The sequence below is a fragment of the Labrus mixtus genome, chromosome 5 (assembly GCF_963584025.1).
Source record: "Labrus mixtus chromosome 5, fLabMix1.1, whole genome shotgun sequence".
In the NCBI taxonomy this organism is placed as follows: domain Eukaryota; kingdom Metazoa; phylum Chordata; class Actinopteri; order Labriformes; family Labridae; genus Labrus; species Labrus mixtus.
In genome coordinates this window covers 25,564,882-25,592,458 of record NC_083616.1, presented here as the reverse complement: position 1 = coordinate 25,592,458, position 27,577 = coordinate 25,564,882, and the positions used below count along the sequence as shown (strand labels likewise).

The following is a 27,577-nucleotide window of genomic DNA, read 5'->3' as shown; positions in this document are numbered from 1 at the left end:
TGTTAAGACAAATATAGAAAACAAATATATACTCACAGTCTCCTCCTTCATCAGTAAACCAGATAAACAGTCACATACAAGAGTTGGAAAAATGACCACAAATCACCAACGGGTAGGCAGAATCAACCCATGCTTTTATTTAATCCATTGCATATAAAAACGTTTTTTTCATCATTTTTTTTTTTCATTTTTCTACACAAAGTTGTATGATCTACAGTGCTATCCAATAGACTGCAATTAACAAGGAATCCATTAAAATAACATTTTAATTGTCTTGTGAAACTTCCAGACAAGTTGGCATTCTAAAGACATAACCCAAAAAATAATTGTCCTGAAGACCTTTTTTTAAAGTTACAGTTTGTGTTTTTCCTTTCATACCATAAAAATAGAACACAGAATGAGAAAAGAACCCACTGTTTCCATTGGTCCAGGGCTGTTTAGAATCTACAGTATGTGTGTCAAAACAAGAGTCCCTGTTTGGGGGACAATGATGCACTCACCCAAACCCCTAGCCAACCCACCCCCTCCCTCCCTCCCCCCCCTTCACTAAAGGAATATACTAAACCCTCATCCTCTCCAGGCAGAAAAATGTCAGTGGTTTTGGATATTGCAAGTAATGTGAGTGGAAGTGTGGGCCGAGCATAGATAAGCAACACACTGTCAGTGTTTCAGCCATAATTAATGCAGCAGTGGCTGAACATGCAGATGTGTCTCAAAGCCTCTGTGCGTCGTAGACCGAGGTCGAGCAGCAACTACACACTCCTGTGGCATCCTGTTCAGTGTTTGGAGACGCGATCGGACCTCGCGGATGCAGAACACACCGCAGGAACACATGCACAGGCGGCAAAGTTTCTCCAGCATCTTTTAAATCCGACGGGCCGTGTCACATCTTTGAGTGTATATCCAGGGCGTAAGGAATGTGGACGTTGTGCACGCCAGGTCTACAGCAATTTGGACTCTTGGACATCCGGCTATAGGCCACACATCACTCAAGTAGTAAATCTCTGACTCGTGGCTGGCCTGAATCCCTGCGACGACATCAATTACAGTGCCATCAATAGAGCAATTTGTGTTTGGCTGTGATAGTAAAAAGGCAACATGTTCAAATTCACAACATGAGATCAGGCCGAGCCGAGCCACAGAAAGATTCACTAATGCAGCAAAAGAGAACTAGAAAATCAAAATAGAAAAAAAAAAAAGGCTAAACGTAAATGACATGCGTTGAATTTAAGGCACAGCCCATGGGCCAAGGAACAGTTTCTTTTTAAAAAACAATTTGGCTTTCCCCCTCTCTCTTCACTGAGCTAGTTCTCAGGTAAGCAAACGTGTCGATGGATCATTTTTACACCGAAGCTCATGTGTAAGAAACATTCTCTCAACAAGAGGTACGTAATACAGCCACACCATCACCAAAAGGGATGATAAGAATCAACCATTTACAACAAACGGCATTATGATAGTAATAACATTAATAATTATATATTATATACAGCACAATAAATATATGTTTGTAAACAGCGATAAAACCAGAATCTTTTATTACAGGTAAGGGCATTGGGTGAGGATGAAAACGACAAGAGAGAAAAATAAAAATCTTGGCACAAAAATGAAAGATTAAATAAAAAGGTCTGAAATGACACGTTATTCAAACAAGCACTCGTAAAAAAAGCAGTGTGCAGTATTTCAAGTTTTTTTCTTGTTTTTTTTTCTTACATGTTGTTTTTGTATGTGTTTGTTGTATGTACACAGAGAGGGAGGAAAAGGGATATTTGGGTATTGTAACTGGCGAGCCTGTTCTGAGGTTTATGCTACAGTGAAAATATTTACTGTACCACCTTTATATATTGCAAAAAAAAAACAGAGTCAACGAATAGAAAAATATAGCAATAAATAATAGCATCAGGTGTCAAGTGAGTCGTGAGGAAACACTGAGAAAGAAGGAGACGCTTCAGAAGCTCTTGAAGGAGTGTTTTTGGCGAGTTTAAACATAAAAAATATATGAAAAGTGGTGATATAAGAATATATCAGTGCATTAGAGGAACTACTAACTAGAGGATAATGTTCTCTGATGACGACGTGACGGAGCTGATTGTCTTGTCAAAAAACAAAACAGCTGCTGTGTTCCATGTTGGGATGTAAAAATGTCACAAAGAACATGAAGTGGCTAAAAACAAGCATGAATGTAGCTGCTGCTTATGTGAGAGTCCAACACATGGGCACAAAGTATAAAAGAAAGATCAATAAAAAGCTTTTTATAACATTGGTATCAATTCACCCCCCCCCCCCCCCCCCCCGTAGTTTTTCCTCACTGTTCCTAATTCTGTTTACTCAGAGCAATGATCAAGCTTCTAAAAAAAGGTGCTTTTTGTATCAACTACAAAGCTTTGCATTGTCTCAGGATGTGTTCAAAAGAACTGCAGGCAACAATAATAATAATAATAATAATAATGATCAGAATAAAATTCAAAAGGCTTCATCCACATCACTATTTCTTTTAGAGTAAAGCATAAGACTTCAGGTTCCTGCTTCCTTATCAGTGAAAACTTTCACAAAAAATAATAGCTATCATGAATAAAGTCCAAATTTTAAACTCACAGGATGAACCAAATATGAGCGTAGTGGCATGGGTATTGTAGTTTAAATGCTATTGGTGCAAGTGCAAACACCTCAGGACACTCCGAATGTCATCCAGCCGTGAAGATACTCCTTCACAACACTGAATATCGGAGACACGTTTCATTTCGCCCCCTTGGTTCCCCAAAAGTTCTCTCGTCTTCTTCGCTAACAAAACAAAGCCTAGGATTAGCAAAAGTAAAGTCTAGAAAATATCTGAATCTTACATACAGTACAATACAAAAATTAAAGAGGTCTAGGACAGCGTCACAGCTGTGTAGATTTGAGCTTTGTATCAGTCAGGTTTTTCAAGGAAGACTTCCACACCAGAAATGTGTCTCGAAAAGCCCCCCGGGTGTGCTGCAGCTTTCATCTCTGCTCCGTCCCGTCAGGTTTTTTTTTCCCGGCAGAACGGCAGCTTTAAATGCCTCCGAATTCGCAGTGGTGAGGAGATGACCTAAGCAAGAGGGGGATTCTCCTTGAACACACCGATTAACCGTCTCTGGGGTAGAGTATGGGCACTTGATAAAAAGACAGAAACACTGCTAAACTTTCAGGCAAGGCTGAGACGAAGCGGAGGGAGGGTAGAATTGATTTCATGTGTGGTATGAACGGCACTGAGCAGGCTGGGAGCTGCTCGTCCATGTCTATAAACATAAGCTTATAACGGAGAGGTGTAAAAGTGAAATAAAGACACACCACTTCAGTACAAACGGGAATGGAAAGGAGGTTTCCTGAGTGCAAAAAAACTTGAAGAAAGTACCGCTGGGCGTGTCTGAAAGCTGACAGGAGGAGTGGTCACGGTGGAGAGCAGCGCACGCTTTGGAACCATAAACATAGATGTATAAAAAAACACAAACTCCACAAAACCCCAAAAATATTCTATAAATAATCTGTCATTACTAAGAAGAAAAGTTCATCAGGTGCTGTCCAGACACTGCTATGTGTGGGGGTTATTTTCTTTCTCTTCCTCCTCCTCCTCCTCCTCCTCCGGTACCTCCTCCTCCACCACACATGTTTGCGAGCAGGGGGTCTCCCCCTCCTCAGGTACCACCTCCTCCTCCTCCTCCTCATCCTCGACATCCTCCCCCACCTGTTCATCCAAAGGAATCTCAGTGGATTCAGAGTCCTGCGTACAGAGTGTTTTAGTGTCAGTACAGCTGTTTTCCTCCTCCTCCTCCTCCTCCTCCTCATCCTCTTCCTCCTCAGGCTGGCTACCGCTGTCTTTCTCAGTGTCTGACTCCCCGTCCTCCTCCAGGGTGAGCTCAAACTGGAACTTGTCCCCTCCTGGGGGTCGAGTGCCGTCTTCAGGCTCGTCCAGGGTAGGAGAGGGGCTTTGGGGGATGGTGCTTTGGTACCACTCCCTGTTGTCCTCCAGCGTGTCCAGGATGTCCTGGGCGTCTGGGTGGACCAGGTCAGCCCACGTCTCCCACAGAGGGTGAACGATATAGTCTATGAAACCGACCTGCAGGATGCACAGGAGAAAAACAAGTTGTTCAGTTTGTGTCTAGAAGCACTATCACTCATGTATAGTACGTGTGTGTGTGTGAGCACTACCTGGCTCTTCTCTACTGAGGCGTTGTGTTTATCACACATCGGGCTGATCTCCATGCCTCGCTCCCTCTCTCGGTCGCCCTGGCTGAAGAACTCCTCCATGATGCGATCCGTCCACTGCCGGTACAGCTGGAGAGGCTTGGTGGGGTTGCTCAAGTCTGCACAATGCACCATGTTCTGGAGGACCTGGAATCAACAAATAACAGGGTTTGAAACACAGTGCCAGGTGGAGCCACATGTTCCCTGATGCACTCCAGGTAGGAGCATAACATTGATGTATTACACCAGAAAGGTGAAGTCAGTTTGTGCTGTGGCTTCAGAGATGGAACAACTGCAAACCTGACTTTGATGGTGAAGAGAATCGCAACCAAAGATGTACGCAATCATATTACCGTACCACATGCATAGAGTGTACCAAAGAAGTAGACATAGCAACTACGAGTGGACCGTTTGTCAATAGACCATCATTTTAGAGTCTTTGGTTTGGTAATAGGGCCGACTCCTTGTTCTGACTTTGGAGCCAGGAGCGACAATACTACGTCAACATATGCATTCTCAAGTCTCTATCCTGATGGACAAGCTGCTATGGTAGAAGATTTATTTTTGGACTTTTGTGCCTTTAATGGAGAGATAGATGGAGCTGGAACTCAGGTAGAGAGAGAGTAGGGTATGACATGCGGGAAAGGAGCCACAGGCTGGACTCGAACCCGGGCCGCCCGCTTGGAGAAGCATAGCCACCACTGCGCCACCAGAGCCCTAATACTAGCAGTTTTTAATCATAGAGACTAAGACTAAGTCCTTCAGCATGCCCTGTTTTATTGTTAATGTACCCTGAATTTAACTTGAATTTACAAAATGTAAATAATCATGCTGTATTGAAAAAGACTTGAAACTAGTAAATGAGAACCCAAAGTCTTTGGGAACATGTTTGCTGAGGTAATAAATACTTTGAAATAAATTATTTTTCTCATCTGCTTACATATAATAAGGCGACTTTTTACAACCAGTGAAGCTGCCCCCTGCTGGCCATCAGAAAGAAGGTTTAAGACACATTAGCATTCATTTTTCCTTTTGAGCCCAAGAGGCTACATCCACTTTTTAAGACTGGTCACTCATTTAATAAGTACAACAGTGATCTGGAGGTTGTTGTTGGTGTTCAGCAGCTTTTTTTCTGACCTGTATTCTGTCGGAGTAGTTGTCCAACAGCAAGACCCCAGAGCTGGTCACCTTCTTGGTTTCCACCATCGTTTTCAGATCAGCCAGGAGATTCATGTGCTTGGACATGTCTGTTGCTAGTACCTGGAAATACAAACAACAAACTGTTCATCTCCAGACTACAGTCATTTAAATGTAGAGTGTATTTCCCTGCTCGAGCGCTAACTCAGTTGTTGTAGAAAAAAAGATGAATGTTCATCTGTCCACTTACGATGTCAATAACCATCTTTCGCAGTGATTGTCTTTGTTTTTTGGTCAGGTTTTGGAAGATGTCACAGTTCTCTTCTTGTAGGAGCTTGAATCCGACTGCTAGATGATGGTTTTCCAGCACCGACGAGTCATTGTACATCAGCGCTAGCTCTGAATCTGCAACAAAGGACATCATTCATTATTAAAGTGTGTAGAAGTGTGTTTTGTTGCTGGTTTTAAAACAGTGCATGCGGTGAAAACGAGTCAGTAGTAATACAGGTTACTGAAGATAAGATATTTCATATGCATAAGGGTTCATCTCCTAAACAGAAGGTGCTAAATAAACAGCGAACAAGTGCTCCCAAATGTTAATGTGCTGTATTCACATCTATCATCCATCTACTGCTTAGTGATCGGCAGAAAAAAGTACCCGCGTGTTTCCCTTCTCGGGGTCATCTGAAGGTCCTCTATCTGTATTTAGATTTTCCATTAGGATGCATTAGTCTTGGCCTCAGAGGAGGCGCGCAGCAGAGGGGAGAAAGGGGATCCTGCTCTGTCGCTCTGTGGCTGACAGAAGATCATTCTGCTGGCTCCTGACATGATGACTCACACTGCCTCCTCTGCAGGGATTCCCCATTTGGGCTTATGGGCAGCACAACACTTTTTGGTGCATTTCACGTCTAGACTGCACGGTGTCTTGTCGGTTTAGTAATACCCTTACGTAACACTCCTGGTTATAATGGTCTAAAAGAATGGTCGTTTAAAGTGATGCCCAGCGGATATTAACTTTGTTTGTGTTCTCCTCGATATTGCAAAGTCAAGGTGATATTTGTGGAACCTCGAGCCATGAGCGAGTGAGTCAGTTACAGCAGAGAGACAGCAGAGGTTCAGTCGCTCGCCTGAGGACACTTCAGTAACAAACACATGATCCCAGTTAGTCTAGTTAAACAGTTCACTTAATGTCTACAGTGTCCACAGTGGCATCCAGACTTTTCCCACAGTTGCTTTTTTCACACATGCACTTTTTTTTTTTCAGGACAACTTGCCTCTGAAGATGTCCTGAGTTGCTTATGTTCACATGTCCCTCACAGCGTGAAGTTTTGACACTAAAGTCATTGTTGAAATCCAAGATCCCGGTAAAGTTGTTTGTGTTTCCACATGCAGCCCTGTCAAGAATCTAAGTGTGAAAACACCTCAGTTCTCCAAAACCTCAATGTATTTGTCTTATGGTTTTCTGTAGTCACATAACGATGTGAAATCAATACACTTATATTTCTGGTGTGCATAGAAATCACATTTCAGAAATATATGCTGTTGCTCCTATAAGTCTCAAAAATACACTGGGAAAGATATCTTAAAAAAAGGTGCAGTGAAGACCACAGATAAATGTTACCAGCTTACATTGTAAAGCAGCCTCTTTCTAGACCTTTTTATTCAAAGCACTATGTTAACTATGTTATGTCAACTAAGGCATTTCCTGTCAGAAAATGATCTGAGCCAATCAACGTTTTGTGAAAAGGGGGTTTACGGTTTGTGATGTCATCTTTATGAGCAAAGCAAGGCAGATGACGTCACAGAGTTTGCCACACAATGACTAACCTGGTTATTATCAACTCTTCCTGCAACATATATTTAAGACTAACATCAGAACTCAAATTAAACAGGACATGGCTAAATGTTGATGATTTAAAAGCAACTGTCTGTCTGATTATCTGAAAAGCTTCTGTTGTGAGGGAGTAGAAATCGGCAGGGGGATGTCACTGAAGGTCAAACATAAAAATTGATTTAACATTATTTAACATTTCTGTGATTTGTGTTTAATCTCTCATCTTTGTGTTACCCTAAAACAGCCTTCGTTCCACATGTGATTAAAAAACAGAAGTTTTCCTCGTACAGTTCGGCCCGTTGGATCAATATATTAACAAAGTTGTTTTTTATTTTTCATTCTGCGAGCATGTTAGCTTGAAAATGTGTTTTTAAAGGAAAAGGGAATCATTCAGAAAAATATTGATCTCTTCTTTGAACTCCTCAGCCCTGGAATCACATGTCTAAGCCTACACACCCGATTAAACTGGCACATGGAGGTGATAACATGCACGTGTGCCTCCACTTTGTGTCTCTGAATGAGCACCAGTTCTGGTAAAGAAATCAAGGTGCTGAAATGATGCACCAGAGTTTGGTTCATATAAGAACATGAATTTATGTGAGACTAATAAAGTCTTTGCATAATTATCTTGTTGCATGTTTGTGAAGCAGAGGTTCCAGTGTGTGTGTGTGTGTGTTCCCACCTAGTTATCAGGCTGTGAGTGTGTGTTCATGTTTGTGAATGACACTGCTGAGGCACTGACGTAGCCGCTAACACGGCGCTCTTTTTAGACTCACTGGTGTTGATGAGGAACTGGTTGGAGACTCCAGGATGGTCCACGTCGTGAATTGCACTGGCAAAGATGGCAGCTAGGATCTCGAGGTCTGTGAACACAGCCTGGAAGAAAAAAAAGAAGAGAAGGTAGAGAGAGGGAGGGAAGGGAGGGAGGTGATGAGCCAATCAAATCATTGGACAAAAATATCCCTGCAAGTCAGAGGCATTGATTGGAGTTTGAGCACAAGTTTGATTGAAGCTGATTGTAGAAGCGTGCGGTGCATGTGTGTGTTCATGTGCCGTGTGTGTGTGTGTGTTCATGTGTGTGTGTGTGTGTGTGTGTGTGTGTGTGTGTGGGCGCCTCACCTCCAGGGCGGGGGTGGATAGCAGCACGTGAGTTGACTGGGTGACGTCAGCAGCATGAATGTTGTTATGGTAGGCCACATCTCCGTGATAATGGTCTTCTAAGGTCATCAGGTATGTTATAAAGGTGTCGAGTGGAATCTTAAATGTTTTTAACAAGTCTCTCTCCTGCACACGAGCGAGAAACACACAAGAGGGAATCTAAGTTAAAGGAGGCAGCTTTTCTTTGCAGTGGAAGATTCAGATCAAGAAGAGAAGTGGTCGCCTACCTGGAATATCGTGTACATCATGACTGTTAGTGGCCGATTCCCAGAAAACTCTGAGATTTTAAAAACATTAAGGCCCCATTTATTCACATGCTCCAGCTCCTGAAAAAAGGAATTAAAGACACAGTAAGAAAAGGAACATTATTGTTCTACGTCCATACCATAAGGACTTTTCAGATAGTGTTCACAGCTGCTGCCCAGTCTCAGTGTAAAGTTTCCCAAGGCACAGCAAACACACCTTAGCGAGTTCATCCTCAGTCTCCGTCTTGACTCCGAAGCGAGGGATGTTGGAGTTTGTGAGGCTGGAGGAGTGTTGCAGCTTTTTCACCCCGCTGATCTGAGACATGGGCTTGTTCTTCTTCTCCCCCTTCTCCTTCTGCGTCTGTGGGGACGGCATCTCCACTTCATGCTGCTTGTCTGCACGGAAGCAGGGGGAAAAACCACAAAGGTGAGGTTAACATGGAGATGTTTGAGTCTGACATCATTTATTTTGTGTCTGTCTTATAAAGACAGAGCACCCAAGTCCCGCCCACATAAGAGGGGAAAACAATTGAAGGTTATCCTTTGTCTTTATAATGTGAAACATTTCACATCACTTCTTTCTGCAAGTAAATGGCAAAAAATGCCCAAAAGCTGCTGAGTGGTAGTTAGCACGACAAACTGGTGTACAGTTCCCAGAGTCTTAGTCTTTAAAAACACCCAAACAGAAAAACCTGAGGCCTTATAGAAGACAAGAGTGGATACAACCAAACAAAACACATCAACAGGAAGAATGGGGAAACTGTGCGAGCCAGACAATCATGGCCAAACGAGCTGAGTGCAACGGTTAAAGTTAAGAAGTTACGCTATTTAAAGCATTGTTACGTTGGGTTGAATGATGATTTTACCACTTCATTTGATTGAATATATGTAAAGAAAAATAGAATATGATATATCAGGGGAATCATTTCTCTAAGAAAATCAAGCAAACAAGAAAGAAAACAGCGACAGTAGGATATAAATGGTGAAGTGTACGATCAATGTTTTTATTCACTGCAGGCTGGTGTCATGTCCATCTCTTATTACACTTCATCTTCCTGTCACCACTGTCCGACATTATCCCGCCTTATTCCTCCTCTTTTTTTATTCCTTCAACTTCTTTTTTTTTGGCCAATTACCTTCTGTTTACGTTACGCCCCATGTACAGAGGCTGTAGTCCTCAGAGAAAGCAGCCCGGGTTCATATCTAACCTGTGGCCCCTCGCCCGCATATCATTCCCTACTCTCTCTCTCTCTCTCCCATATTCTGACTCTAGCCACTATCCTTTCTCTAAATAAAGGCATAAAAAGCCCAAAAATAAAACTTCAACAATTAATTCTAAATATCATAAGCACGGCCATGAGGAGTCATAAAGAAGGGGACATGGTGAGTCAAAATGTCAGGAAAATCTGTGAAGGGCATCTCATTGTTTAAAATCAAATATCAACACTATGAGACAGGCGACGATATTAGGTTTGTCAAAATACCTTTCCCTCTCTGATAGACAATTAAGGTGCTCTTAAATAACCTGTAGCCTCACTGATATCCTGTGTTTTTTTAAAGCAGCATTTGGTTCATATTTCAGCTCATGGCTATATCACAACTGATATCACATGAAGGAAATTAAACTGTAAACCTGGAAACAGCTCTCACAGTTCAAACACTGGTTCCTTTAAATGCCATGTCCTGCATGTGTGTTACTACAGACTCACTATGCCTTTTTTTTTTAGTGTGGTTCTTTTCAGGCAGGTCAGAGATTTTGTATTTTTCCAAACCAGCGAGTCTATCATCTCCTTCATCACTCACCTAGGAATGTGCTGGAGATGAACTCAGACACCTGGTTCCCCGAGCGGCTCATCTCTGATAGGTGAGTCAGCTCCCGGTTCAACATCCTCTTGAACTGAAAGGAGGACAAACACACAGAGATGTGAGTGGTTTCAGAGTGGGATATGAAAACATCTTTTCTATTAACAAATTGTTTTCAGAGATATCAAACACAAATCTACATAAAACAGCAGCTCAGTAATGCACAGAGAACTGCAAACACAATGTAGTGGCTGAAGGAACTATTCAGAGCTGCCCATTGGACTAGAAATGATCTCTCAATATTTATTAGTCCGCTGCAGGAAGAGGACCTAAACAAAAAAACTTAAACATATATGCAATAAAAACACATTTTCATGATGAAATTCGAACATCATAGATCCTCCTCTTGGCTGGAGTTTTTTCTACAATTTCCCGTCACATCATTGGAGCTGTACCCATGAATGTCCCCGTTTCTGGGTTAAAACACACATTTCCACACAAACACACACACAGAGTGGGTCAGAGGGTTAGTGCCAGATAGACGTACGTAATCAGTAACCCATTTTCCTAGTTTTTTTTATTTTTTATTTCGTTTTAATTTTTTTATTCACTGCCTGCGCCTCTCTGCGTCTCCCCCGCCCTGTTTTCTCTGCTCTCTCTCTTGTGCTTAATTGGAGTGGCGGCCCCCAAATTTAGCCCCGGCTTCTGAAAACTGAAACTGATTGATGAGAAGGAGGACCCTTGAAATCAGGTATTTTCCATAGTCGTTACAAAACAACAGAGTAACTAAACGGATCACAAAACAACAAGGAAAACAAAACAACAAGGAAAACAAAACAACAAGGAAAACAAAAGCGGCTGTCCGGACTGAATGTTTCAGGCACTGGCCCAGTTGTATAATGTACGTTTATTGATTTATTATAGGAATCAATAGTGATCACTTAGAATATACCATTATAGCCCCGCTGAGTGCTTACTGCGCAATTGTGTGCTGACAGCCTATTCAATAACACCCACGGGTATTCACTGGGTGGCTTTTAAAATGAAGACAGAAGAGGCAAAGGACCATCTGCTGTTTGCTTTTGTTAAGTACAGAATCTAAAGAGAAGAGAAGATACAAGTCCTGAAGAGTTTTATGAACTTCACACGTTATTATTAAAAGAATCATTTTCTTCTGTATGATAATCCAGCAGAACGTGGGACACAGGTGAGGGCTCATTGTTCAAACAACTGTGTTTCATCTTTACTATGTACAAAAATGTAACCTCAATAAAATGTATAAAATCAACAACCAAAAAATAACACTGAAGATCATCGCAATCATTTTAAGGAATTAAAGGAATTGTTTTGTCCGGGCTGTTTTTGTGGTTAACCATGTCCACTAAAAATAAAAACCATTGGTACATCAAGAAACATGGAACAACAGCGACTACAATTGCCGACCTGAAAAGACATCACAGAACTCTTTAAATCTGAATTGTCAATCAACTATTTAAGAACGTAAGAGTGGACTTAAAAACATCTGTGTGTTCGCTTCAAAAAAAGTAACTGTGTTTCTGTTTCTTTAGTCCCTCTCTCCAGCCTTCGTCTTCATCTTTCTAAGTACAATGCAAGCAGCATCAATTCTCCCCACAAAAAGAAACCTCGAAACAGATGGATCCAGAAATGACACAGCTCAGAAGCTTTTTTTTCATGTGCGACATGTTGGCGAGGAACTAAATGCGCCTTCTATCAAACCTTTCATCCGTCTCTGTGCCGATGACAAACACCAGTTCCAAAATTAAAACAAACAAAGAAACTTTAGAAATTAATCTAAATAGATAAAAAAAATATCAAATAAGTAGTTAAAATTCACCGATCCAAGACCTTATCTTACCTTTATATATCCCCAAGACACAGACAGCAAATAATTTGCTTCAGGCATTTTGATGAAACAACAAATTAAATCCAGAAAGAGAAAAGGTGCAGGTCTGTAACACAAAACACTGTTCTGATGGCGAAAGCTCTACGCAGATTGTGAAAGAAAATCAATTCTCAGCTCTGGCCCGTAGAAGTCCTCAACCTGAAGGTAATTCAGCTCTTCACAGTCCATAAAGGAAGCATCATCACCCTGTCTTGTGAATATCCACGGAAACGGTCCCATGTCCCAGGAAGCAGAGAGGGAAAGCAGATTCTGAGAGATGAGCGGCGGTCATGTGGCACCCCAAAGATCCGATGAAAGCATATTCGTGACCACACAAAGTGCCACACACACTGACACGTGAGCACACGCTCACACAGACACACTCGGATAGAAGGACACACTGCTGAGGTTGTGAATAATTGATGATGGTGCGGATGCTTGGTAGATGCCAAAGCACCAGGACAGCAAAAATGTTTCTGTCAACGGCGTCCAAACAGAGCTGGCTGCCTGCTTCTGTGTGTATGACACACGCTCCCATGTGAAGAGCACAGGCTGCTCCACTCGCTGTGTCACGCAACAGCAGCCAATCAGGGCCCAGACATCAAAGAAGTGTGAGCTCATCACCACCTCTGATTGGTTTGGATTGGAGCGGCGTTGAGGTCACCTGCTGTGTGATTGGCCGGGACTGAAGTCAGTGGAAAATCTAGCCTTTTCCTTTTCCTTCCATTCCTGCAGTGCAGCGACATGTGATTTTGTGTGTACATTGTGTGCATGTGTGTATGCAAGATATAGTAACATTACATGCAATAGTACGTGGGAGGGTAAGTGTGTGTGAGTTGACTGATCTAACCTTCTGTACTGTATGATGCACAAGCACAGCTTACCTCATCTAACGTGATCGAAAATGAAAACACTGAGGTAATGCTCTTTCTGGACAGTATTCACAGGAGGTGAGTCAGAGTATTCTCACTGTTCAGATGATGTAAACACATGAAAACTAATTAATGTTGCAGAAAAGAATGAGCGTCACGGCCGTCTGAAGAGGGCTCAGTAAGAGAGAAACAGAAAGAACCGCCTTCACACAGGTGTCTGTTTGTGTCACTGAGCTCGAGAGGTCGTGGCTTCGGACTGAAACAAAGATCAAACCTTAATGATGAAAGGGTTTCAGTGGACATTTTGAAAGCGTAAAAAAACAACAAAAAAAGCACTTTTCATGTTCAGGCAACGATTTCTAATTTCATTGCAGCTTTTAGTTAATCATATAGTCTAATATAAATATAAATATGTAATACAAAATAATTATTTTTTAAAGAAAACAACAGATGATTTAAAGCCAGACCTCGTATCTGGCAAGCATCCAAAACTATGGAAATTCTCATCAATTCTGTCGACATCTTTATTTTAGAGTCAGAAGCCCGGAGAGAGAGAGAGAGAGAGACAGAGAGAGAGTAGGAAACGATATGCGGGAAAGGAGCCATGGGTCGGATTTGAACCCGGGCCACCCGCTGGTGAGGACTTAAGCCTCAGCTTAAGGGCGCACACTAACTGGCGCCTCCGCATGTTAAATTTAAGTTCAATTTTTATGCAATATTTTTTTTTAACTGAATTTTTTTTTCACTGGGAACACATCTATGACATTCTGATTTTTTTCCCCAATCCCATACAGAAAAAAGGGTTGATCTTTTTTATTCATAAATCCCCATCACAATCTATGAGGCTCTGATTCATGCAGGATGTCTTCATTTGTCTCTTGGTGAATTCACATGTGCATAAGCATGTGTCGTGTGTCGTGTGTCTGTGGCGGTACACTGGACACGTACATGAATTGAAAAGGGACCCACCCTGTCTCTGCTTACTTTACACCCCACCTGTGCAGGCGGCCTGGCACTGAGAGTAATTTACAGCTACACTGGAGCAGATGAGACAACAGGCTCACTGAGATCCAGCAGCTTTGATTGACTCTGAGCCAAGCAGGACGACACAGGCCCACCAAACACACACATGCACAGAAACACACACACACACACACACACACACACACACACACACACACACACACACACACACACACACACACACACACACACACACACACACACACACACACACACACACACACAGTTAACTCCCTACAGAAGCAAACACACAAACATAACCCCCACAGAAACACAATCTCCCACTCTGTGTCAGACAAATATAGCACACACACACACACACACACACACACACACACCAAGAGGCGTGAACACAGACTATTGGGCAAAAATTGACAAGTGTCACACCAAGCGAGGCTGTGACATGAGTGTAATTTGTTCTTTGGCGAGGGCCATAAATATCCTCTCCCTGCTGTATATAGCCCTGGGCACCTCCAAATCTCTGATGCATTTGTTTCCTTTTCTCACAATCCATTTTTACTGTGGTGGCAGACACCTCCTCTCTGCCACAACGAAGAAATATCCGCTACTGTTTCAATTAAAGTACCACTGACTGTGAAAAATCTGCTGTCCATTCATGATCCAGGCAAAATGTGGAGAAGAAAATGTACACCGTGAAATAAAAACAGTAAGTCAACAAGCCCTCTATAGGAGACAGACAAAGAGTAGTTCTTATCAAAGAGTCTGCATTGTAACACACAGCTTATTGAGAAACCGGCTCAGACACAACAAAACCAACTTAAAGCGAACTTACTGAAGAATCACTTTGACCTGCACGGGAAGAGCGATGAGTTTAGAACAGAATCAAGGTGTGATAGTTTGTGATATCAACCAGCTGAAGTAGTTCTTAGTTTTCTAAGTCTTTTATCTGCTTGTTATGCGTGTGTGTGTGTGTGTGTGTGTGTGTGTGTGTGTGTGGAGGGGGTGGGGGGGTTATTGGACAGGGCAGCTGTCAAGAGAGAGGAAATTTGGGAAGCATTTGGGTATGACATGCTGCTAAGGGCAAAGGCTGTGGATTCAAACCCACGGCTGCTGCGACAAGGACTAAAGCCTCTGTCCATGGGGCACGCAACATAACCGCTAGGCTATCTGGCATCCACTCTATAGAGTGCCTTGATTTTTGAAATGCTGATCTGCCAACAGATAGGGAAGGCCTGCAGCAAGGCAAACTAATAGCAGTATTTATTCTGATGAAGTAAAGAGGGGAAGACTAAAAGAGACTGGGTTGTGTTTAAGAAGAGTTCAGCTGCTATGCTAATGCTTTGGTTTCCTATCGCCTCATTAGAGATGAAACTTAAAATGGTTTTACTGTTGTGTTTAAAATCAAGACACCACAAGAATATGTGTGAACAGACTCAAAGTGGATCAGGCATCTGCGACAAAGGGACTGGTCCTCGTCGCTGTGTTTTATTTGAACGATGACACCTATGCGTTCTACATCACGTGTCAGTGGTACACATGGCTAGAGTTTTGGAAGAAAGAAGAAGGAGGTATTTCACGCATGCAACGCTTATGATTTATAGAGACACTGTCCATGTCAAAGCCTATCACCCTTCACACAGCTCTTTGAAGGCAAATGTTTCACCTTTGTTACGCCTTGCCGTTCTGCATAAAAGATACAAAGCTAGAATGGGGACCATTGTTTTTAGAACTCCGCAGCATAGGAAGTAACAGAGTCTGTAAATGGGGAAGCTCGAGGGATTGAAAAGCGGTGTAATGTTTTGAGGATGTTTTATGAGTTTGGTCCACTAGCAGTAGTAACTTACTTATAAAAGAAGAAGAAGACGTTGGCAGTAAACCCACAGAAAGCTTAAATGATCCCAGATTAGCAACCCTCCAATGAGTGGAAGAGATCAACCAATATAACAAATTAAAAAAGGGCCATTGTAATGGCGAAGAAAATCATTTCTCAGCAGGACCCAATGTTTGAGCAACAGAAGATGCTAATGCTGTTGTGCTCCATTGGTTGGTCAATGATGGTCACTCTATTTGGTTTCATTTAATGTCTTTATAAGATGACGTACTCGCATCATTGCGCTGGCTTCCTGTCAAGTATAGTCTTGAGTTCAAGGTTGTTTTATTAGTTTCAAGGCTTTACATGGCCTGGCCCCCCCAGAACATCTCTGAACTCGTCCACCCCTTCAAACCATAACTTCTGAGATCATCAGACCAGCTGCTCCTGGCTGGTCTTATGTCGAGGCTATCGTGCATTTTCTGTAGCCACTCCAAAGCTCTGCAATAGCATACCTCTAAGTATCAAGTGTCTTTAGGCCTTTGTGAGACAAGTCTGAAGACACACTATTTTCTCATACATTTCAGTGTCCTTAAGATCATCTCCATTTCACCCCTTAGCTTCCTGTGGTCTTAAAGGTTGAATAAAAATAATAATTTTTTAGCCTCTTTGCTTTTACCATGTTATGCTCATTCTGGCTTTGTTATCTTATTGTACATTAGTTTGGTCAACTCAAGTTGTTTTCAGTTGTGCTTCATAAATAAAACTGACTTGATTTATAAAAGGTGTTATGTTTTGAAGTGGTGAAGGTACCACTGCAAACTACAATAACAAACATTGATATGGTATTAGTACGCATGATCAGCCAATGCAAAGAGTCCAGGTATCACTAATTTGACAGTCCATACAAACTTGAATCCACACTTCAAAAGCACTTGCAGAGAGAACAATGCAAACATTAATAGCATGTTAAAGTATATGAAAAGTGACATCAGTGACATCAAATTCAGTCCTTATGAAATGATGGTTTCAAGATGATAGGGCGTTAATTAAAGTTCGTACTGCCAGATGCCAGCGTCATAGTTAAACTAAGGCCACCAATAATCTGGAGCAGAACATCACTACAGCATGCAATAGTTTATCTTTACTAGTAATACTCTTTTGACACTTTTGAAGTCCATGTAACCATAAATAGTATCACTCTTGTCATATAATGTAGGGGAATGATCTGATTCCAGAAACACCAACAACCACACAAAGAGAGTAAATGTGAATCTCAAATCATTATTACACCAATATGAGAACTTTCAATTTTCACATCGCAAAAGCTCAAATTAATCGCACTAAATATGGAAATGATTAAATATAAACAAGCAATGCTTTATCACGCCGCATGTGGACATTTCTCCTGTTGGATGGAGGTCTTGGTATAATGTCCATGCTCTTACACAATTTTGATGCAGTCAGATGAAGCTCAATTTAACAAGCTACCTTCAGATTAATCAGTGCCAATGAAGTCGTGAAATAAACCCACTCATATTCATTTTGGATTTTGGCGGGACATGTGAGGTACAGCAGATAGAAAGTATAAGCTCTATCTTAAATGCACTCTTACATTGTATATCACACCTCATATCATTATCATAATACTAAACAATGTTATCACACATTGTATATTTTTCTTATATTGTTCAGGGCAGGCCTACACAAGACCACTCGTTCATTCATTTGACTGTGATAAGGATACTGACTTGTTTATCACTAAGTTTAGTACACATGATCTTCCTCCTGTGAGGTCCTTCAAGGCAAAAAAAGGAAAGCCACCCTGTTTGACCTGGAGTTAAAGAAAGCCCTGGCCTTAAACTTAGACTTTGGGAATGCTGATGTGTCAAAGTGAGGTGCATTTTTTCCTGGGCTGTGTCAAAATCTGATTGAGGTCATTAAAGAGGGAAGAAGAAGGAACTGAACTGCTTGCACAAATTGAATCGCAAAACATCAGTGTCAACTTAATATAATTACTTAAGGACACAGAGGACTTGTAAACTCAATGTTTTAACAGCAATATCACCGGACATCACATTAAGAGTAAGGGAGGTGAACACTGTAATTTGATGTATTTCTCTATGTGGATGAATGTAGAGTTATGTTGAGTCCTGATGAATGAAAGTCTGCAGGATACAGACATAAAATTATGGCTGTGTGGGAGATGTAGTGACTGTCTTACCTATAATGTCTGTGTGTTTCAGGAGGGAGGCTGGTTGGGCCTGTGGCTGTTGCCATGACAACCAGCGATAGCTGTGCTGGTAAGCAATAGTGAGGCAGATCATGTAAGTGTTTTTTTTTTTAAATTCTTTTGACTTAAGAATGAGCTGGACACCTCGGTCATGTATGTGTTTGTGGTAAAATCAGAGGTGAGTGTGTGTGTGTGTGTGTGTGTGTGTGTGTGCATTCGTCTTATTCCTTTGTCTGTTTGTCCTCCTCACCGCTCCCCGGTACATCCCCTCGTGTGTGACATCACAGAATGTGACATCACCAGAGCCCTGAGCTGATCAGCATTCGGAGCAGCACAGCAGCCTCCCTTCTCTCTCACACACACACACACACACACACACAGACACACAGACACACACACACACACACACACACACACACACACACACACACACACACACACACACACACACACACACACACACACACACACACACACACACACACACACACACACACACACACACACACACACACACACACACGGCAACTGAGCATGCTCACAACACAGGTCTCTGGCTGCATGACGATGCTATCACTAACACACATAGACAATACAACACGAACAGACCAATGTGCTCTGTGACCGCTGATTGCAGTAAAAGGCACAAAGCACATCAAATCAAGATTGAGCTAATCTGACAAGCACATGATGACTGCAGAATTCCTCAGACTCAAACAGCTACTACTATTGTTTTAATACACACTTGACCGTTAAACAGAAAGGCTATGGAGCAGATCACGCATACACGAGTCATTTTTGTTTTCTAAAGATGAATTTCAGAGCCTTTTTGCCTTTGTTTGATAGGAATGCTGAGGAGAGCGAAAATGTTGGGACAGAGAGCAGGGAATCACATGCACCAAGTAGTTACAGGCCGGGAGTCAAACCCGCGACCTCTTGCCTCTGTACATGTGGCACCAACTGAGCTGAACCAGGCCCAGAGAGGGATGACTGTTCAACACAATATATAATACTAGCTGAAATCAGATGCATCAACAAGCCAGGGACCAAACTTCTCCTTGCAATGCCATGAAATCATGCGACACATTGGCATCACGTCTATTTCTCCGCTGAAGAATGTGAAAACAAAATATGGGGTATCTTCAGAAAACAAATCCAAAAAACAACATGTACTGATACAGTGCTGTTCACATCCAGGTCAGGTATATTCTATAAAATAGTCTGCAACCTTGAAAAGAAACACTTAATATGGGGCGGGTGAGCACCATTTGTTATTATCATTATTATTATTATTATTATTTAAGTATCTAAAACAAGAACCTGGGTTCATTTTCAATACAGGCCCTTTGCTGTATTTTATGTCATCTCTCTCTCTCTCTCTCTCTCTCTCTCCTCAGCAGCTCCTTTCTATCTTCAGCTGGCTCTATTCATGAAAGGTGAAACAAGCCAAAACAAATAAACGTTCAAATGACCAATCAAACAGAGTGTATAATATCCAGTATATCAAAGTGCATCCTAGAAGTAAATATGATTTGTTTTTGTGATACATTTTGCACTCATCTTTACATAAATGTACAAAACATTTCTATGTTCACTTCAGCCACAAAAACACAGAAAACTAAATCCATGGTAGCAGCTCCTGCACAGGCAGTAAGTTTGTATGACTTTGCACTTGAAGTCAAGAAATAAAAAACAATCAAAAAGCTTTGTTTGAGAAACTTTTTGGTTCTTCTTACCTTGTTGGAGGCCATCTCGCTGACCGAGTGTCTCGTCTGCAGCGTCTCCAGCTGGTCCAAACACCAGTCGAGCTCCTCCAGGGTCTCAGTGGCCAGTTTCTGGTATGCCTCCTCTGCAGGGGCAAGACAGGAGGGCAAGGGGTCAGTAAGAGCCCGCTTCAGAGGGCTAGTGGACGGCCCAGGCCCGGGGTCTCCCACCCCACAAACAGCTAAGCTGGGATACCCCGAGAAGACACATGGGTGACTCTTCATACTGGACAGGTGAGCCAGCTGCGGGGGGCCTGGGAGGAGGGCCTGTTGTTGTCCTGTATCCTTACCCACAGATGAGCAGTCACAGGTCAGATGTTGCAAAAGAAAAAAATGTATATATACAGCTCCAGTGCTGTCCTACAGCTCAAGTCCTGGATCCTTCATTTTAAGAGGGTGTATAATTAAATCCCACAGGTGCAGGTGATGGATGGCAAACAGCCACCCAAGTCAGTTGTGGGTGTCCGAAGGGATGTTAATAGTATGAAATTCACAGCAGAGGCTAAAAGGAGCAACAGCCAGAAAGACAGACTCACTCATACACAACACACATATCACAGTCAGCGATCTAGCTGTGTAAGGTTCACGCTGTCATTTATAAGGGAGATGTAATTCCAGTCATGTAGCAGGATGAACAGCAGTCTGCTAAGCAGGCTCATGTCTGCCATGGGAGGGATGGAGGGGGAGGAGGGGGGGGGGGGGGGGGGGGGGGGGGGGAGACAGGGACGGTGGGAAAGAGGATCCAGAGAGCAGCTCAGAAACAGTCAAGATGAATGTCAATACTGTCCAACACGGAACAAGAAGCAGACTGTTCATGGCATCCTGACATGCTTAACAAATACAAAGACATCTCACACACACAGACGGAAACAGACACACACATGCATACATGCATACACACACACACACACACACACACACACACACTCACACCAGACGATATGCTAACCAAAACACATCCTGATTTTGTCTCCTTGGCCTCTCAGTCAATAAAAACATCCATGGTATCCGGGAAGCAAAGGGTATAATCCTGTTCTGCGTGGGTATGTGTGTGAGATAGTGTTTCCTATAGATGCTGTGTGTATAGGGGGTGGGCTGCTGTTGCTTCGGCGTCCCTGGTAGCCAAACGTGCTGCTCTCCCCAAGCTGTACCTAAAGCCTGAGAGGACCGCACCGTGGACGGGGAAGAGAGAGCGACAAAACACGGAGCGGCGTGACAGAGGAGCCGAGCTGAAGCTGGGAGCTCCCTACACCGTGTGTGTGCATGCCCGCTAATATGTGCTCAGCGTACTGATTCACCTTCACAGAGACGTAAACAAAAGGATGATGGAGACATGTGAAAGATGGAGGATTGTAGTGTGTAGCGTGACAAGGACTACATCAAGACATCCTTCTTATTGGGAAGTGGAGACATGCTCCTCTCAAAGTCAGCCTATGTTAACAGAAAATGTCACCTTGCTGGAAGCCAATTAATATTGATGCCCTGACTAATTTGGGAAAGCTCAGGCTTTTAATGCTTTGTGATCTGAAGGGAGGGGGGGGGGGGCAGTTTAGCTGTAATTTAATTAAACAGACAGATGAAAATACACAAGGAACACATTTAAACACATGATGCTGTTTGAGCCTAAAATGTGGTTAGGATCTTTAGGAACACGCTGTCTGATCTTGAACATGGTTTATAAGACAACGTGCTCTTTTTACATGTCGGGGGACAAATTATTTTCAAATGAAATGATGCAACATGCTCGAGTAAAAAGCATCAAGCATCTGATGTTTACTGTGCTTAAGTGTCAAACGTAGCTTCTGGATGTTAATTGTACTTAACTATTGAAATTACAAGTACAAGAGAATGAAGTTTCTAAAAACTGAAGTGGTCAAATGATGCAACATTTACAGCACTGGGTTGCATGTGTAGTTTTTATGTCACTGAAAAGGTACAGGGCAATCAAAATGTAGAGAGGTGATTTCATTAATTGAACAGATCATTTGACTTTTAGTGTAACACATTCTAGTATATAAGCATAACCACAATCTCTTCACCTATTCTGTCACCTCCTTTACTCCACAGTACCCCCCCCCTCCTTCTCTATTGTCTTTAACATATCTCTCCTTCCATTACTCCCCTTCCTCTCCCACACTCCTCGTTTCCTCCACTCATCACTGAACATCCTTCCTCCGCCCCTCTTTTGTCTCCCTTCCCCCCCACCCCCCACCCCCCCTCTCTCTTTCTCTCAGTCTCGCTTTCTCTTTCTCCCTCTGTCTCTATCCCTGGTGTGGTGTCAGTGGCTGGGGTGCTACTCTTTCTGACAGCGACTGCACTGACGTCAATGACATTCTTCTCATGCTTAGTGCGACATCAGACACCGGCGCTCGGAGAGGCCACTCTGCTGCACAGACGCAGGGCTGCAGTCAAACTATGTACCGGAACAGCTCGACAGTGAAGCCGGACTGAGAGGGAGAAGAAGAAAATGAGAGAGGAGGAGGAGGAGGAGGAGGGGGAGGAGGAGGAGGAGGGGGAGGAAAATCGACAGATACGAGGAGAGAGCAGAGGCTGAAATTTAAAGAAGCACTTTAAAATGATAAGATAAATGATATGTATTAGTTGCAGCAGCAGTAGAAGAAGTGGAAGTTATAGTTTAATAAAAATATATTTCTGTCTGTCTTAACAATTTCCCCCACTAGGATCCACTAAGAGTCATAGATTACAAATGAAACTCCACCATGGGGTTAGATGAAAAATAAAAACAACATCATTGAAGAGTGTAGACTGAAGCTAATTATACTTTTATTTTACTTACAGGTAAGAATTTCACTTCAAGATTGAATCAAGACTGTATCATACATTATCCCAACTGTCTTATTATTAAGCAGATAAGGTTACATCTGAAGTATTTATCATTCACTTATAATGACAATATGCTCCTGCAGAGGAGGCATACCACTTTCAATGTGACTAAAAATAAATACTAAAGATACTTTCTAAGAATTCCAATATCATTCAGGGTTCTGTATGAATGAAAATGACGTGATGATGTAATTCTGCTTGATGATGTTTAGGTTCTATCTCTTGCTTCCCTCCTGTTCACAATAGTTTAGTCCCAAGTTATGCAGCTTCAGTACAAACTGTTTTTTGTTGTGGGAATTGAAACGGTATTGATAAAAAAAGTAGAATTTTGGTTAAACTTTTACCACCTACACTCTGCCTTATAATGAGAGAGAGAGAGGACTCTCATACTTTTAGATTGAAGAGCTTTGAGGAGACCTGGGCAGATTATTTTAGGTGGCATATAAACAGGGGATACGACTGTATTTAAGTTTCCTAAAAAAAAGTTCAGCATTTGTTGGAATAATATCTAAACTAATAGCAGAGAAAAGTAAAGGGATATAGAAGTTTGACTTTTCAGACACTGTTACTTTTTTTTTTTTCTTATTTTAATATCTGGTTCGAGAGAATGTCTTTCATTCATTCATTCATTAAATCATTATAATCTTTTTATTTGGGATCTGATATAGTGCCTTAGCACCTTAATGCTTATGTTTTTTTTCCATTTAAAGCAAGAGGTGCAACTTTAAGAAGAGAGAAGAAGTAACATGAATTTAGAGGTATAATGAACTATAATGAACTTTATATGCAGGATTCAAATGAAAACAAGTCAGCTTTCATAGTGTGTGTGTTTGTTAGTTCAAGGTTTAGGAATATTGTCCGCACACGTCAGACTGTATGGCCTCTCTCTTTAAGCAGAATCTATTTTTATACACAATAGGAGGTAGGTTCACACAAAGTATCTCGAGTTATTGTTTTCTGTATCAGTGTCATATCTCACTATGACTCAAGGACTGAAAAATGCTCTGACATGTAGAAGATGACGATGTCAGGATGCTGAGGGTGAATAGGAAAGTAAAGAAAGAGCAAAGGATCCTCATGACTGATACACTGAGTTACTGATCATCAGACCTCCATCACTGTCTTTATGAAGACGCAGGAGGAGTTAGTCTCTCCGCCTCAGCAGACCTTTACATAACAAGTCGTCAATACTCCCAAACAATACTGCTCATGACTCACAGCTGTCACCAGTTTATGGCAGGGCCCATAATGGTTGAGCACCAGTATGAGCGTGTTTTAAATATAGCACAGCGTCACCAGTCCCTCTTATATAGATTTTGACTAAAGTCAATTAAGACAGCTTCCCTTTTTTTCCCCTGTCTTTAGCTCTTGTGCTAATAGTAGCATTGATGTGTTGTAACACCCATTTTCAATGATCATCAATGATTGTGATTCTACTGGTGTCAGTGCTCATGGCTTAGGGATCATTTGAATGGACAGACTTGTTAATTATGGGGGGTATATTTGTTCTTCTTGAACTTCAGCTTAGTCACATCCATCAATACTGCAACCAAAGTACAAGTGACTTATCTATCTATCTTTTTTCTGTCTAGCTAAGAAGGTCTGCGCCGCGTTCACATCACTACAGAAAGCAGGCTGTCTGTCTAGTGGTTACAACACATCAGACTGTTTATAGGATGTGACGGTGATAACTGAAGTGTTGATATGTCTGTGGTTATGGATGAGGAAGAAGATAGGCCCGTGCTCTGGTCGAAACTTTGTGATGATTTGAAACTTTTTGTGGTATTTGAGCAAGTGTGCGGGCCTTCTTTCTTCCTCAGGCAGCAGATTTTGCACTAGCCTGCACCCACGTGAATAACACATAACTATCTCCTTTTTCTATGGTTATGGATGGAACATAGAAAAACATGGCCGCCCCATGGCACTGAACAGGCAGCTGTATTGCATCAAAACTAATCAACTTTGACGCAAACAGACATGAGGAGGTTTCAGCATAAAGCTTTAAAAAATTGGAAGACCAATTTAAGAAAAAAGCACTGCCAAAGAAAGCTGTTGACAGAGAAGGTCGCAGAAGCTAAAGACAAGATAAACTACAGAACATGTTCACAACCTTTCACTTTGGTCCTTATACATATGATGGATTTTCATCTAAAATCTTGTCAAGTCCAAAATGAAAGCAGAAACTGAACACGTGCTCATAAACCAGTTTACTTGCCTAACCATTATAACTGTAGTTCTCTTTCTAGAAAGTGAAAGACTTAAATTCTGCAGCATCATGGCTGTTCACAAAAACGCTTCATCATCCTATCTTCCCCAAAAATAGTGAACCAACAGCTACTTACAAAGCTTTTTTCTCTTATTTTTTATCTACTAAACATATCGTCCGTATTTGATTTCTGACCAGGTTGAATATTATGTTCCTGTTCTTTGGCTCCCTGCACAAAGTGTCAGCTTTTTTCTGGTCCCTCATCACCGACAGGCTGACAACTGACAACAGACAAAGAAAATCACAAAGCATCACCAGCCACGTCATATGGGGTTTTAGTCTGTTCTATCGGCAAACTGCTGCGACTACGACTCATGTGGTATCACTTGACTTTAAAGTCCCCTATTGAACATTTACAAGTGATGGACACTGAGGGAATCATTTATAACACACTATAATGCTTAAATAAGCAGACATAAGAGCATTATAAGTGTTATTAAACTACAGTCATATATCATTCAACCATTACAGTTTATTCTACACAACAACAGCGGCTCTTATTAGTGCTCACAGAATAAGTTATAGTCCTATAAAGTAATAATAGCTGCTTAAAACTACATTATTGTGGTTTATGAACCACTTATTAAACCTTCATACACTCTGCATGAAAGCTTGACATTAGAGAGCTAATGCTAACAACAGTCTTTCATGGCAAAATCTACTCCTGATTCACAGACCACACATCTTATTATACACACAAAAATACACATACACACACACACACACACACACACACACACACACACACACACACACACGGCATCATGCTTCTCTGTTTGTCCACATACCTGTAAAGGTGGTCTTGGTGATGGGGGGTTGGTTACACATGGGTGATCTCCTGTAACGGGGAAGAAACAAAAGAAAATACTAAGATGTATCTTTCCAAACACAATCAGTTTCAACACATTTTCTGACCAGCAGTGATTCACTCATGTCTACATGTGGAGGCCTGAAACAGGTAACGGTTGTCAGTGTTGTTGTAGTACTCAGTGTGAACACCAGAGGGGGCACCGAGCCAGACTAAAGTGGACACAGTACAGTATGTAGGAGCAGCATGCTGAACATCATCTGAGTCACAGTGACTGTTTAAATGTTGTTTTCATGTTGGCATGTTGAACATTGTTCTCTATAATACAGTCAGGCCTCTTTTTTTTTTCACGACAGATTTAATGAGAAAATGAGTAAAGCTTGGTAACGTACTTGTTGGACGCTCGGTCTTGCTGTAAATTAGTTAATGCACCGAAGTTGTTTCGTACTGTTCTCAAGCTGGCGAGAACCTGGAGGGAGCAAGTTTGAAAAGGATTAATCACACAGATTTAATCTGAAGCCGATGTTTAAATAAACAGACAAAACATCATGTATTTTTTACAAGCACTCACCTGTGCAAATGGCGTTACAATCATATCGTCACCATGACTGAAAGACACAAAGAGAACCGCTTTAAGGTTACAATACAGACGTACAGTCTGTAATGACATTGGACAGCGAAAGGAGCACGGGTCATCACATTCGATGAGTGTCAGTGTGTGTGATGCTCTCAGTCACAGTGACATTCACTCATCACATCACAGACCAGCTGAGGCCCTGAGACAGTGTCTAATACTTTCAGAACAGCTCACTTTGGAAACATATTAAGAGCTGGGACAAAATATCACTACTGCACTATAGTCTGTCCCTGAATGTCCCTGATAATTTGACCATCCTCATCACTGCTGCATGACTCCTCACTGTGGTGCTGATGACATGAATGAGGTGAACATGAAGGAAGGTTAATTGGCCGAAGAAGAAGTCTGAGAAGAGGTAACACTGATACCTAATAACAGTTAATAAACACACTAATCCTGCATTTAACTGCATTAACATTCTTCAGTTAATCAGATATATCCCGGTGTATCACTATATGATTGTCCGACAATAAATCAATTACCGCAGAATCGCTGCATCCTGATATTATTGTTATCGTGGGCCACGTATTTTAGATCATTTTGGCCATTAGAAACCCTGCGATTTCCACCCCTAATACACAAAGTAGTTTAGTGAATGCCATTTCTAGTGTTTTGAAAGATAACATCACAGCGTGGACACTGTGAAACCCAGAAAGTTTTCACACTCGTCCAAATGAAGTGACCCTCAAACAGTCACCTTTTCTCAATGTCCTTTCCCTCTTTCCTCCTGTTATCTGGCCTTTTGATGTATAAAAAATAGGTCATCGTTATCTAAATCACATCTTAAAGTTATTTTTAGGGCCGTTGGATAGCCTAGCCGTTATGTTGCGCGCCCAGTGTAAGGAGGTTTTTGTCCTCATCGCAGCTGCCGTGTGGTCCAATCTGACCTCGGCCCTTTGCAGCATGTCATCCCCTTACTCTCTCCACCCATCATTTCCTGTCTCTCTTCAGCTGTCCTATCTAAAAAAAAAAGCCAAAAAGACCCCAAAAAATTACTTTAAAAAAGAATTGGATTTAAAGTGCATGCTTTCATTTATTCAAGGAACAGTCGCCTAAGTGGTTTTGTGACTTTGT

General features: G+C 41.9%; 1 protein-coding gene across 6 annotated transcripts in view; it reads right to left on the bottom strand.

Moving 5' to 3' along the window:
- Positions 1–113: 113 nt before the first annotated feature.
- Positions 114–27,577, bottom strand: part of pde4d (phosphodiesterase 4D, cAMP-specific) — a 204,665-nt gene continuing 177,201 nt past the window's right edge. For all 6 annotated transcript variants that reach the window (XM_061038800.1, XM_061038799.1, XM_061038798.1 and 3 more), the window contains 13 exons: positions 26,438–26,474; positions 26,259–26,335; positions 25,847–25,896; positions 19,922–20,034; positions 10,384–10,477; positions 8,798–8,976; positions 8,563–8,661; positions 8,297–8,461; positions 7,954–8,053; positions 5,594–5,748; positions 5,344–5,466; positions 4,171–4,353; positions 114–4,078 (listed from right to left, as the gene is read on the bottom strand). In XM_061038800.1, coding sequence (XP_060894783.1) covers positions 3,554–4,078; positions 4,171–4,353; positions 5,344–5,466; positions 5,594–5,748; positions 7,954–8,053; positions 8,297–8,461; positions 8,563–8,661; positions 8,798–8,976; positions 10,384–10,477; positions 19,922–20,034; positions 25,847–25,896; positions 26,259–26,335; positions 26,438–26,474 — 1,900 coding nt within the window. In that variant the 3' untranslated portion in view covers positions 114–3,553. The remainder of the gene's footprint in view (positions 4,079–4,170; positions 4,354–5,343; positions 5,467–5,593; positions 5,749–7,953; positions 8,054–8,296; positions 8,462–8,562; positions 8,662–8,797; positions 8,977–10,383; positions 10,478–19,921; positions 20,035–25,846; positions 25,897–26,258; positions 26,336–26,437; positions 26,475–27,577) is intronic.